This window comes from Kogia breviceps, chromosome 8 (genome assembly GCF_026419965.1).
Source record: "Kogia breviceps isolate mKogBre1 chromosome 8, mKogBre1 haplotype 1, whole genome shotgun sequence".
Lineage (NCBI taxonomy): Eukaryota > Metazoa > Chordata > Mammalia > Artiodactyla > Physeteridae > Kogia > Kogia breviceps.
The window spans coordinates 8420408-8433958 of NC_081317.1; the positions used below are offsets into that span (position 1 = coordinate 8420408).

A 13551-nucleotide genomic window follows, 5' to 3' on the forward strand; every position below is an offset into this window, starting at 1 on the left:
AGCCACGTGCCCTTCAGCAGGAAGTTTTGTAACTTCCTGCTGCCCAGGCTGCCCACCAGAGAAGCCCCCAGAGGGGTCTGCGGAAGACAAAACCTTCAGGTTCTGTGTCATGGTTGTTATTTTAGGGTAAATTAATGTGAAAACAGCAAGTCATGATGCTAATACTTTATTACTAGAAACAAGATTAAGAACGTTTCTATGTAGTCATTAAGAGTTTGAAGGTTTGAGTACATCAGGCCAGGGCTGAGTCCTGGTTCTGCCACCTTCTAGCTGTGTGATTTTAGGCAAGTCACTTAGCCTCGCTGAGTCTCAGTTTCCTCATCTGCAAAATGGAGGGACCTCCCTGGCGGTCCAGTGGTTAAGACTCTGTGCTTCCACTGCAGGGGGTGCGGGTTCGATCCCTGGTTGGGGAACTAACATCCCTCATGCTGCACATGGCGGCCAAACAAACAAACAAACAAAAAGCAAATAACAACAACAAAAAAACTAAAACGGAAATAACAACAGTATCTACCAAGAAGCCATTGTGAGAATTCAATAAAGTAGAAAACCCTTGCAAAATGTTGAGTGCAGGGTCAGGTACACGGTGGGCACTCACTAAGTGGATGTTAGGGATGGTGGTAATAAATGTAATACACGCCCACGCCCTCAGGCAGTCACTTGCCTGGGGCTCCCCGGCCCCGCCTGCTATACCCCTCTTTGTAGCACTTCCCACTTCATGGCGGCTATTGGTGGCTGTGTCTTTTCATTCAGTCCACAAATATTCACTGAGCTCCTATGTATTCCAGGCCCTGTGCTAGGCACCATGGGTGAGGAGTGACCAAAACAGACAAGCCCCCTGCCCTCACGGAGCTTCCACTCTCGGGGGTCAGAAGGGAGACACTACATGCCTGATGGTGACAAGGACTCTGGAAGGGGAAGGTGGCGAGGTCACAATTTTAAGTAAGCAGGGAAGGCCTCACCGAGAAGGTGATATTTCAGCAAAGACCTGAAAGCGGTGGGGAAGTGTGCAACACGGAAGGGGCCGAGAGTGCTCTAGGCCAGGTCAAGTTCAAAGGCTCCGCGCCATCGGTGCGCTTGAGGAACACCCGGGAAGCCAGCATGGCTGGAGCAAGTGCGAGATGAGGTCAGGGAGGGAGACAGGGGCCAGAGCGGGGGGCCTGAGAGACCCGTTAGCTTCTTCTCCAAGACGAGAAGCCACCAGAGGATTCTGAGTAGAAGAGTGACCTGATTTGACTTTTTTACAAGGTTCACTCTGGCTGCTGGGCTGAGGAGATGCTGTAATGGGCAAGTGCAGGAGCAGGGAGACCCGTCGGGTCCAGGCGAGAGGTGAAGGTGGGCTGTACCAGGGGAGGTGGGGAGAAGCAGCAGGACCCTGCGAACAGTCCCAGGACATTTGCTCTTATAATTTGGTGGTGAATGAGACGTGGGGCATGACGGGAAGAAAGGAGTCGAGGAGGACTCCAAGTCTGTTGGCCTGAGCAATGAGAAGAACAGCGTTGCCATTTGCTAACGCAGGAAAAACTGGGATGAACAGGCTGGGATGGAGACGTGGGGAACCCCAGGAGTCCATTTCTGGATGAGTTACGGTTGAGACACACGGTAGCAGTAGCATCAGTAGTCGTTGAGCAGAAATGTCGGAGAGGCAGTTGGATACATGAGTCTGGACTCAGGGTGAGGCCCAGGCTAGACTGGATGAGATCACCAAGGTACAGAAGACGTCTGAGGACTGAGCTCTGCCCACCCGCTCCCCGCCCAGGATGGGGTTGGGGATGAACAGCAAAGGAGACTGAGGAGTAGCCAGTGAGACAGGAAGAAAGGGTGGTGTTTGGGGAAGGAAGTCCAAGGAGGGAGTGATCTGCCATGTCCCCCGGTGCTGAGAGGCAAAGTATCAGTGAGGACCAGGAACTGGCCATTTGGTCTGGCAAAGTGAGGCCCCTGGAGATCCTGTCTAGGACACTTGGAATGGAGGGGACGGGGCCAGGCCTGATGGGAACGGGCTCAAGAGAGAACAGGAGGAGGGGGACTTTCTGGAAACAGTGGGTGTGGGCAACTCTTCAGAGGGTTTTGCTAAAAAGGGGAGCACAGAAATGGAACAGTAGCTGGAGAAGGGATGTGAGGTCAAGAGAGGATTTTCTTTAAGTTGAAAGAAACAACAGCATGACTGTAGAAAAAATGTGATCATGCCGGAGAGCTGGGGAAGAGCTGCTGGAGCCACATCCTTGAGTAGGCGAGAGAAGTGATCTACGCACGCCTGTCCGCTCCCTCTTGGCCTGGCTCACTCCTACTCAACGCTCCAGGGTCAGCATAAAGGTCACTTTCTCAGAGAAGCTTTCCTGACCCCTCTGGTGAGGTCAGTTCCCTGTTCTACCCTTCCACTGCATACACTACTTCTGCCTCACGGCACTTAGGGGCTGTGTAATGATGGGTAAGCCCCGTGAGGGCAGGGGCTGGCTCTGTCCTGTTTGCAGCTGCGTCTCCAGCAGCCAGCACACCATCTGGCAAACCACAGATGTTCAATGGCTATCTGGGGAAGGAACAAGTGGTCTAAGAATAGAACTGAAACAAATCTGGAGACACGAGTCTGTTTTCTGCTCCCACCTGGCTTAATCGTGTTGCAGTGATGGGGACCGTGCTGCTGGAAATATCTGGATTTAGAAGAGTTGTTTGCTCCTGTTTGGGCTCTGTAGCTTGGCTAACACACAGACCAAAGCCATGTGACTAGACACATCCTTCCATTGACACTGTGCATTACAAACCGAACACATCCATACTATGTCTAGCAAATCATTCACTTAACAAATATTGCAGAAAGCTTGCTTAGTGCAGCATCCTGGGGATACGGGATGGAAACAGACACAGCGCCGGCCTTTATGGAGCGTAGATCCACGAAGAGATCACACAGAATTCAGATTCATCTCAACTGTGATGGGTGTTCCAAAGGGCACGTCCAGGGGGAGGCTAAGTGGTCTGAGGAGTGTGAGGCAGAGGGGGAGGGAGATGGGACAACCCTTCCTCTGCCTCCCCTCCCAGCTCCCAGCTGCCCTCGTGTGGTTCTCAGGCTCCAGCAGCGGCGGGGCCTCGGCCTGCTGCCTTCGGATGCCCGGTCCCCTCCTGTGTCCTTCCTACCTCTGCCAGCCCTGCCTGTCTCCTTCTGTGGCTCCTGGAAGGGCTGCCTCCTGAAGCTGCATTTTTGGAAACATCTGCCTGATAAGAAGGCTGAGCTCATTTATGGCACAGGCCGCTGGCAGTGACAGGACCCTTACTGAGTCTCCCCTTCTGTTTACTTTCAGGGTTTCGTAGTCTCTGCTCTCAAAGAAGAACCCCCACTTTGCAAGGACCATGAGGCCGCTGTGCGTGACGTGCTGGTGGCTGGGACTGCTGGCCGCCCTGGGAGCGGCTGTGGGCCAGAAGGAGGGCTTTGAGGGCACAGAGGAGGGCTCGCCCAGCGAGTTCATCTACCTGAACAGGTACAAGCGGGCCGGCGAGTCCTCGGACAAGTGCACCTACACCTTCATCGTTCCCCAGCAGCGGGTCACGGGCGCCATCTGCGTCAACTCCAAGGAGCCCGAGGTGCTCCTGGAGAACCGGGTGCACAAGCAGGAGCTGGAGCTGCTCAACAACGAGCTGCTCAAGCAGAAGCGGCAGATCGAGACGCTGCAGCAGCTGGTGGAGGTGGACGGCGGCATCGTGAGCGAGGTGAAGCTGCTGCGCAAGGAAAGCCGCAACATGAACTCGCGGGTCACGCAGCTCTACATGCAGCTCCTGCACGAGATCATCCGCAAGCGGGACAATGCGCTCGAGCTCTCCCAGCTGGAGAACAGGATCCTCAACCAGACGGCTGACATGCTGCAGCTGGCCAGCAAGTACAAGGACCTGGAGCACAAGTACCAGCACCTGGCCACGCTGGCCCACAACCAGTCAGAGGTCATCGCGCAGCTGGAGGAGCACTGCCAGCGGGTGCCCGCCGCCCGGCCCGTGCCCCAGCCGCCGCCCGCCGCCCCGCCCCGCGTCTACCAGCCGCCCCCCTACAACCGCATCATCAACCAGATCTCCACCAACGAGATCCAGAGCGACCAGAACCTGAAGGTGCTGCCGCCCCCCCTGCCGACCATGCCCGCCCTCACCAGCCTCCCATCCTCCACAGACAAGCCGTCGGGTAAGTCCTTCCGGGAACCTGCAACATCTGGGCCTCAGAGCCGGGCGCCAGGCTCCCCTTGGCTGTGACCACAAGCAGGGGAAGAGCCGCGGCAAGCTGGAGCCGGGCCCAAGGCCTGCGCACTCCCCCAGCGGTCCCTTGGGCCCAGGCGCAGGAGCCGGTGGGGTGAGAGGGGGACCACATTCCTCAGATGGATACTCCAAGGTAGAACCAGAAAGCAGGGGAATCTCAGAAGACAACAAGTGTTTTCTGGCTTCTGGTAGGAAAAAACCCAGGCCTGAGTCTTCTGGGCTCTGCGAGAGGTGCTCTGGGTTGGCAGGTAGGATGTCTCTCCTGCAAGCTCTCGTACTGTGCACGGCACAGAACTGGCATGTGGTAAATGCTCACGGAAGAAACAACAGACCAGAGGAAAAGAAAGTGTTATCACAGCAGAAGTATGATGAACACATTGTAGGGAGGGGCCGCGGGGGAGGAAGGAGTACTTTCTAAAGCCCACACATTTCCTAGCGTCTGCTGCGTCTAGAATTTTCAGTGATGATTCCATACACCCTTAAATACGTGCTTCATCTTAAATAAATATGGTAATTCTCAAAATATCATCATGGGGCAGGAATGGGGCTGCTGGTAGGTTTTGAAGCTTGACCCAGATACTGGCGCCGGCCGCTTTTATGTATATTATTACATCATTAACCCCTGCAGCTCCTTAGGGAAGGTTAACTGAGAGGATGAGTGACTTGCTCACAGGCTGGGTCTGAATTCAGCCCTTTTCACTTTAAAGCTGGGGCTGACTCCTCTGTGCTCGAGGACTCTGGGAATCCTCACTCCGGGGGGGAGCATGAGCCCAGCCCCCTGAAGCTCAGTCTCTCATTCATCCAGGACCTTGTGTGCCTTACAGATGGGCTGTCATATGAGGACTACGTTCGTCTTTGCAAAAAAGTAACCACGTATCTGCCTCAAGTCAGTGATATTTGTACCGCTTCGTTATATAAGCAGGGAGATATTTTTTACTGAAAATATCCTGTTTTACATTGCTTTCACACTTCTGAAAATAACCACCAGTACTGGAAAGAGCAGTTTCTTGCTAATTCCAGAGAAGGCTGAACCTGAGTGCACAAGGGTGGCCCACGCAAAAGACAGGGGCGGCGCTGTTTGCAGGTCTGTGGGGGTAGCCAGGTGCAGGGCACGGCATCTTTCCTCGCAGCCAAGCCCTCTGCTGGGTGTGCAGGTTGGGAACTTGGGCTCTGGAGCAGACTGACCTGGGTTCCAATTCTGATTCCCCCACTGACTAGCTCTGGGACATTAGGCAGGTCACTTTTCTCCTCAGAGCCTCCCCACCTATCAACAGAGGATGGATCGAAACAGTGCCTACCTGAGGATTAAATGAAATACTGCACAACATGTGGCTAGCACAGTTCTGGGCCCAGGGTAAGTTTCAATACATGGTAGCTATGAGTTTCCTTTGGTCTTGGTCTCTTCATCTTGAAACAGGAGATTGAAATTTTAAAAACAGACCATTTTTGGCTCTGGCATTCTACAGCTGATGACTGGGTCATCTGTACACGTGTCTATTTTAAACCGGGAGTTCCAAAAGAGAGGGCAGAGGGTGCTAATACATCCTCATAGAACACCCAGAGGGTAAAACGTGCCCATGGCAACAAATGAAGGCTCAGCTGAATGATATATTCTGACATGAGGCAGGCTGACCTCAGTAGTTAGGCAATAGATCTCCTCTTGCTTAAGCATCTCTGGTTTCTGACTCAACAATTCCAGGACATTCCTGAGCTTGAACTAAGCTGGTGGATACATAGTGTAGGAATGAAGACCTAAGTCTGCACCCAGGCTCTACCTCTTACTATCTGTTCGCTCATAAGAAAGTTATTTAGCTCTTCTGAGCCTTAATGTTCTCCTCTATAAAATGGGGAGAAGAGTCACACCATCACAGGGTTGCCGTGGAAACTCAATGCAATCAGGCATGTGATATACATCATGTGGGGCAGCCAACCATAGGTGAGCCCCTACTCTTCGCCAGTCACACAGTGCTGGACTTGGGGGCTTGTGAAAACGACAGTCCTAACCTCCAGGAACTTAGTCTGGGGTAGATGGCAGACTCATGAATGCATTGGGACCTATCCAGTGCCCACCAGTTCTAGACCCTAAAATCAGCACGACAGGTCTGACAAGGGCTTCCTCTGAGAGAGAGCACCTGTCAAAGCCAAAACTTCCAGAATGGTGTGAGAACTTATGGGACCAACATAACAAGGTACCCGAAATCAGGAATGCAGTGAAAATCATGGGCTGTGCAGTCACGATGGTAACACCACGGGGTGCTAAGCGCCTGGCTACAGGCACTACATCTATTAAGGTGGCATGACTGAGTCTGGCTGCAGTAGAAGGGACAAGTTGGACGGAGGTGGGGACGTAAGAGGGAAAGATCTGTAAGAGTTTATCAGGTGGACTTGGGAGTTGGGCAGTTGAGTTACTAGTGGGTCCCCAGTGGAGATGAGTCTGTGCAAAGACCCAGGGGCATGGCCCCAATCCTGGCACCTCAAGTAGTTTGACTCTCCTGCTTCTTCACATGCATAATTCCGCCTGGACTGTGTGCATTCCAAGGCTCCTGTGTGCAACCCACCCCTTTCTCTCCCACTTAAGGAAGCACACCTGCATGGAGGGAATGGCAGTGAGTTTATTAAGGAGGTAATCTGAATGCACTATAATTTTCCTTTTTTTTTTTTTTTTCTTTAAGCAAAGCCTTCCCAAATGTTGGTACTGATTGTCAGTAACTGATTCCTTGTGACTCATCTGACCACTGCACTCCCACACGAGGCATTCCCTGCCTGGCACTGAGCACCTGGCTGCAGAGCCTGGAGAGAGGCTGGGAGGCCCTGCCCTTTCCTGGTGCTGGACCAGGCCAGGAGGAAAAGGCAGATGGTCTCTCTCAGCCAATCGGCAGAGAGCTCTTATCAGGCCTGTTCTGAGAACTTAGGGGGCAGGTTCTGGTCTTGGAAGACAAAACCTTCCTCTGTGCTCTGGCCCAACAGATTCTTTGCTCTGGGGACATCACTCAGCCAGAGACACTTCTGCAATTAAACACCTCTGTACTCAAGCCTTGGCAGCTCCTAAATCTTTCATCCCGCAACCTCAGAGCCACCTACTCTTTTCCTCATTGTCCGGGCCGCTCAGCCCGCGGCACGCCCTTCCCCAGGGGACTGAGGGAGCCATGGCCCCTTATCTGAAGCTGCGCTCACCAGCTTGTTCCCAGCCAGACAGTAACAGGCTGGCCCCAGGCCAGGCCCAGGCCTCTGAGAGCCTGAGTGACAGAGGCCCAGGCAGCTCCCGGCTTCCCTGGCGTCTCGCTTGGGTTTTGTCCCGTCTCTCTCAGGTCTGGCCAGACCTAAGGGCATTTCCATTAGGGTGATGCTTGCGATAAGGCCTGGGCCAAATGGCCCTGCCTGTGGCCCTCTCCCCCGGGGCGGCGGGGGTGGGGTGGGGGGGTGTCCCGTGGCTGCCGCCCTCCCTCCTCCTCCCCACTCTTCCTCACGCTTACACGTCCCCGCCCTCCTCCTCCACCTGCGTGCCCTGTGCATGCACGTCAATCAGGTCTGCTAAAGAGGAAGGCTGCAGGGGTCACTTTCTAAGAGGCCAAGGAGAGGACAGCGCGGCGCCCCGGCCAGAGCCTGCTCTCAAGGAGGCTCTGGGAGGCTCAGGACACTACTCCTCAGCGCAGCCCAGGCGCCGCCATGCACATGCCAGCCCTCCTGCCACGGCGCCATCCTAGGGACTGACCAGAGAAGAAAAGGCAGTGTGACCACCAGCTGCCACAGTGAGGCCTTGTCTGAAATGAATCTTTAAAAACCAAAAGGAGTAGACATTTCTAGCTGTTTTCTCTCCTGAGAAAAACATCATCGGCTCAGTTTGTTTTCTCAGTGGATAAAGAGGGGGCCATCAAATCATAAAATATTAGAGCTTGTTAGAGCCCTCTCGGATCCCCTGGCATAGCCTTCTTGGCCCAGAGTCTGTCAGTGACAGAGCCAACACTGGTCCCTGGACGTGTAACTTCCAGGATATTAAGGTTCAGAGAGGTTAAGTAACTTAGCCAAGATTACACAGCAAGTAAGTGGCTCAGCCAAGGCTCAAACCCAAGGGTGTCTTAGCCACTCTGGGATACTACGCATTCCCATGGAAAGGCTAGGGGGCAACTGGTGTGAAAATCACTCTACAAATGCTTGACTGGACCCCAGGTGCCAGCTGCCTGGGACCAGACTCTCCATCACTATTTCATGCACCAGGTTCCAGGCAGCTCCTTATGAAAGATCTGGTAGATTTGTTAGGTTTGTTATTAGAACTCTTACGGCTCTGATAGCAAAGACATCATTACTGTGAAAATAAGATAAAGAAAATAGGATTAAGTTAGCCTCATACTACGGAGTTTCTAAAACAACAGAGCTCTCCCACAGAGAACGTAACATGCACCTGACTTCCAGTAAATGGACCCAACTGAAGCTCCCGAGAAATCTGATATTTCATTTGTATCAAATCTGGACAAATTGTCTGGAATTACTTCTACTCAGCATTTTAATGTATAGCTAAGTCTGAAGTCCTGATTTCTTTAAATATGTTAACCCTAGATATATAAAAATCAGTAGCTATGATCTGCTCTTGGGGCCGCATTAGGTGTCAACCACGCTGCTTCACAGACAACACCCAGAAACCACCCATCCCTCACAACAGATGGTCCACGGCCAGGGAGGCACAGGCAACTTTAAGAAGATTGTTTTCCTAGATGGATTCCTCCCCTTATATTTTGTTTCCCATTATGAGGTAGGGAGCGTGTACATTAGACTGTGGTCTAAACTAGAGAACGAGATAGATCACGCGTGGCTTCCATTCCTTCTGGAGGTCAAGCGATGGCCTGTCCAGGTGAGCGCTGCTGGTCCCACACGCGCCTGAGGCCCGGCGGAGGGCTGGAGAAGGGCGCTGTGAGGACGGTGAGGGTGACTACGGCCACGAAGCCCTCGGCCTTTACGGTCACAGGGCCTGCAGGGAAAACCCAATCTGGCTCTCTTGGCTCCACAGCCTGTGCTGTTTTCACTGTGCTATGCTGTCATGTTTCTAGAATGTTATTGTTGAACAAAGTAAGACTCCCAAATTCATTACAAACTACATAATCAAGTGATATTTCACAGAGCATTCTTTGCTAGCTTCTTCATAAACAAAAGCCACTTGAGCTCGAGTTGGGTCATCCTCCTCGTAGCTTTGCTTTCTCTTCTCTCCTCCTGGGGAACTTTGGAGCGGAGGGCGATGGCAAGCTCTCCCTCTATTACTCAGGCACTTTGCAGCGAGGACATTCGGCTGAATGCTCAGGCTACTTACAGCCCCGGGAGATAAACGACCAGCTTGTTATTGTTACAAGTGGTGAGCTGGCATCCTGCGGCCTGGAAATCCCAACAGTTTGGCATTTGGCAAAATGAACGTAATCTAGAAAATCCTGGAGCTCAGGCCTCTGTGGCCAGCTCACTAGTCACGCGAATGGACTGCTGTGGTGAACTGAGGCTGTGAACTGTATCATAACCCTGAGATACTCCCCCAGAAAAAAGGATAAAGAAAGCAGCGTTAAGTGAGCATCATACCACAGCGTCTAAGACAAGGTTGGCCGGGCTTGTCGAGCGCAGTGCGTCACGTACTATTGTAAAAGTAACACAGCCCACTTCTCAGTGATCTCAGTCAGCAGCAAGGAGGGAGGGAGGCCAAAGAGACGGCCCCGGGAACACTGAGACAGCCCCTTCCACCTCTGCAGCACTTCCGCTGCGCCTGAGAGGACCCTGGACGAAGAGCACGTTGCATCCTGGCCCTGCATCTCGAGGGGAGCCAGTGGAGCTGCAGGGCCTGGAGTGCTTTTATGTCATTTCTTCAAATGAATAAGTGATTTTCCCTGAATGGATTTTTTGAATAATTTAAGTTAAAATTACTACACATACAGAGAGAAATTTCACTAGGAAAGTTTTAAGCTTAAGTGACAAATACAATAGTTTTTTAAAAATTTCCAAACGTTGAAATTAAGATATCTTAGGTGGTGTGTTAGAGTGGCATCGAAAAGAACAGAAGATCCAATCACGTGGGCCCACCCCGGGCGTAACGTGCAGGCTTTCTATTACAGGCTGTCCAGGCTTCCCCAGATTACAGGTTTCCTATCTCAAGCTTTGGTCTGGATGCTAATTATCCTTTGTTGTGGGGATCCCTGTTTCCAGATGGATTTATTATTATTGATTCTCAAGCTAGAAAGAACAGAATGAAGATGATAAAGGGAACGCAGCTCATGGTGGTGAGAAGACGGGAGACGGAGGAAGGCACGGGAGGCACCAGGTGGCTCTCGGCACTAGACTGGGAGAGTCAGCACATGGTCAGTGCCCCGAGAAGGCTTCTGCCCCGGAGAAGCCCACGGTCTGGTGGGGAGACAGACCCCCACAATCCCAGTACGTGTGACAGCCACAGCACAGTACAGTGGAAAGCACCAGGTAGAAATTGCATACCAGTTGGCATGTGGTCAAACCCCAGTGAAATTATAGAAAAGATTATGAAGAGGGATGGGTGAGCATTTGGAAAAGTAAGAGGTGATCAATGAAAGCCAGCACAGGTTCTCTCAGAACGAGCCCATAAGCTGATTCCCTTTCTTGGGAAGGGTGAACGGGTTGGCCAACCATAGGAACGACCCCCCCCCCATCCGCGATCTGCGGGCGCAGTCATGGGTCTGATGAGCTCCTCCACGATGTGCCCGCAGAACAGCTCCACTCAGTCCCACCACTGCGACCGGGGAGCCCAGGGCTTCACCCCACCAGTCCAGGGAGCCCTAGGAAACTGCTCACCTCAGCACCCAGGGAGCCCCCCCAGAGCCCCTCCCAGTCTGACCTCTTTTTTGAAAATCGTTTTAAAGTCTCTGTCTCTCCCCCTGCCCAAGGGTACTGGTGGAAACCTAGGAGTGGGCACAGTGCTTTTGAAAGTGTTCTCTGGGAAGCAATACTGTAATATCTGTTTATCCTGAGGTCAAACAGGCAGAAACAGGATCCCTTCAAGCTCTTCATGGGCCCAAGGGGCTCTTATTTGGGGATGCCTCAGGATGTGCCAAGTGCGTTGAAATACACCCACCTCGCACATCTAATATAACTTTTACTGCAAAATTTTTGAAAGGACTTTTAATAAGTTTTGTGTTTGAAATTACTCGGCCAAGTGCAGCACAATTAATTTACGGTTGGCTCTGGTTTCTCGGCAAACATCAGGCATGTTCAGGAATTCTTGTGAAGTGAGAAAAATGTAACCTACAAATTGTTTTCAAAAGTAATAACATTTTTTATGAAGACTAAGTTTAACAATTAATGAATTCGACACAATGTTACACTTTCTAGAAATTTAATTATATACTTACAAATTTTGACTTTGCAGTTTTCTTTTCCTATTTTATAGCTAACAGATTTTTTTAGGCCTCCAATACTTTTCAGAAACTCCTGAAAAGCTTGTCAGCCCCAGGCAGTGTGCTCGTTGTCCGAGGACCTAAATAAACGGCCTGAACAGCAGGCATGAGCGTCTGGACTCTTTCCCCAGAAGGACCAGAAATGATACTTAGAATGTCACTGCTGGGGCGCTGCAGGAACCTGACTGAGATGGCTTTGGGAATGCACCATCTGTTCCTGTGTTAGGTTATCGTTTTGTGCTCTGGTTCACTGAACAGTGGCGAGTGACGTAGAATATACATGCTCACAACCAAAATATGATTTGCCCAGCCGTCTGGATACATGAGGCTCGAGCAGCACACGTGACTGTTCCTCGCCCCCCGCACTGGGTTTCGGCTCTCCTGCCTCACCCGGGACGCCTGGCAGGTCCTCGTGCTGGCCGGGGTGGGACTCACACCTAAGCAGGACTCACACCTAAGCAGTGGACATGTACCCCGGTGCTCAGATTATTCATTTGGGTCAGAAAATCCAATTTCAACACAACTAGTCATTTCTCCTGTTAGAAAACTGGTTCAGGGAGTGGCCAAAAGACTTGCTGGAGGCAGACCATCCATGAGAATAATAGGAAGCAGCACACGGCTCTCACATAAGAGCAGCACTTCCTGGTGACATCACAGAAGCCTCTCTGCAGTGCCCACGTATGTATGGGCTAAAACACCCCAGAACCTCTTCCGCAGGCCACAGGGTCCTCCGTGTGGCCTCAGGTGGTCAAGTCTGGAGACCTGGGCTTAGGGCGTAGAGAGGCCTGTCAGGCTGCTGGTCAGCTGCGTGGTCTAGCCCAGCTGACGGCTGGGAAGGACTCTGCCCCTCTCCCCCTGGCTCAGGCGCAGCAGGGAGAAGAGGCATCGCTCTGGCCCACACAGGCCCGATGTCTACCCACTACTCAGCTCCTGGCCCCGGCCAATCGGCCTGGTCAGATATTCATGGGGCCGCACTTCCCCAGTGGAGGGGTGGCTGCATTGAAAATGGATGCAGTTGGTGAGCCCATTTCTCCGCTGGGGACTGGGTGGACAAGTCAGGCTGAAGGTGGTCTGCCTCAGACCCACAGGGAGGACACTGGAACTAGGAAGTTCCAGCCCATAGGTCTGGGCTGGCTGCGGGCTCCAACTCGGCTTTACCAGAAGGCCCTACACTGCGGGTATTGGGCCCCGGAGCAGCCAGCAGTAAGTGGCCCTTGACTTCCCGGGAGGCAAGGAGCCCTGTGTGCCTGATCCCTCTGTCAGGAACCCCAGTGAGGAGGGAGGGAGCAGGGAGGGGACTTAGGCCCCCAAACCCGATCGCCTCCAATGCTCACCAGACATTGGGGTCTGGGGACCCAAGACCTGTAGACTCTGTGTTCCCACTGCCAATGTCCCTTTTCCCCGAGGCCTCCTGACTGCAGGGCCTGTGTGCCTTCCACACCCTGTGCTGCTTCTCTAGGGAACCACACAGACTCGGCTCAGACTCGGCTCAGCCTCGGCAGCTGAGCTTTCCTTCATATGGAACGTTCTAGCTGCAGCTCCGCTGACAGTGTAAATATATTCTTCACAGAGATGAGGTCGGGGCGCTCCCTGCACTCACAGCCTTGATGCTGCTGAGTGAGTGCTGGCCTGGTGCTCCGGGCAGGGCTGCCCTTTCAGAAGGAGCGCCAAGTGAAACCCTGCCGGGTACTCCGCGCTGCCCCAAGGAGAGCCCTGCCCACCGCACGCTGAAGATGCAGCTTCACTGACAAAACGAAAGGTTTCCATTCTTCATTCCCATTAGTGTTTGTGGCCCACTCCGCTGAAGTTCTGACTTTCACAATATGCCTTTACGGAAAACATCCATCAGTAAATAATCTTATACTTAGTCTTGGAAATCCGAAAGCAAGTACAGTCGCTTGCTTGGGGCTAGGGGATGGCGGGGAGTGGA

General features: G+C 52.6%; 2 protein-coding genes across 25 annotated transcripts in view; one reads left to right on the forward strand and one right to left on the reverse strand.

The window, feature by feature from the left end:
- The window catches only part of RALGPS1 (Ral GEF with PH domain and SH3 binding motif 1), a 294874-nt gene that overhangs the window by 107194 nt on the left and 174129 nt on the right, over nt 1–13551 (reverse strand). The window lies entirely within an intron of this gene.
- The window catches only part of ANGPTL2 (angiopoietin like 2), a 34073-nt gene that overhangs the window by 10337 nt on the left and 10185 nt on the right, over nt 1–13551 (forward strand). Inside the window, exon 2 of the mRNA XM_059073097.2 lies at nt 3294–4159. Coding sequence (XP_058929080.1) covers nt 3343–4159 — 817 coding nt within the window. The 5' untranslated portion in view covers nt 3294–3342. The remainder of the gene's footprint in view (nt 1–3293; nt 4160–13551) is intronic.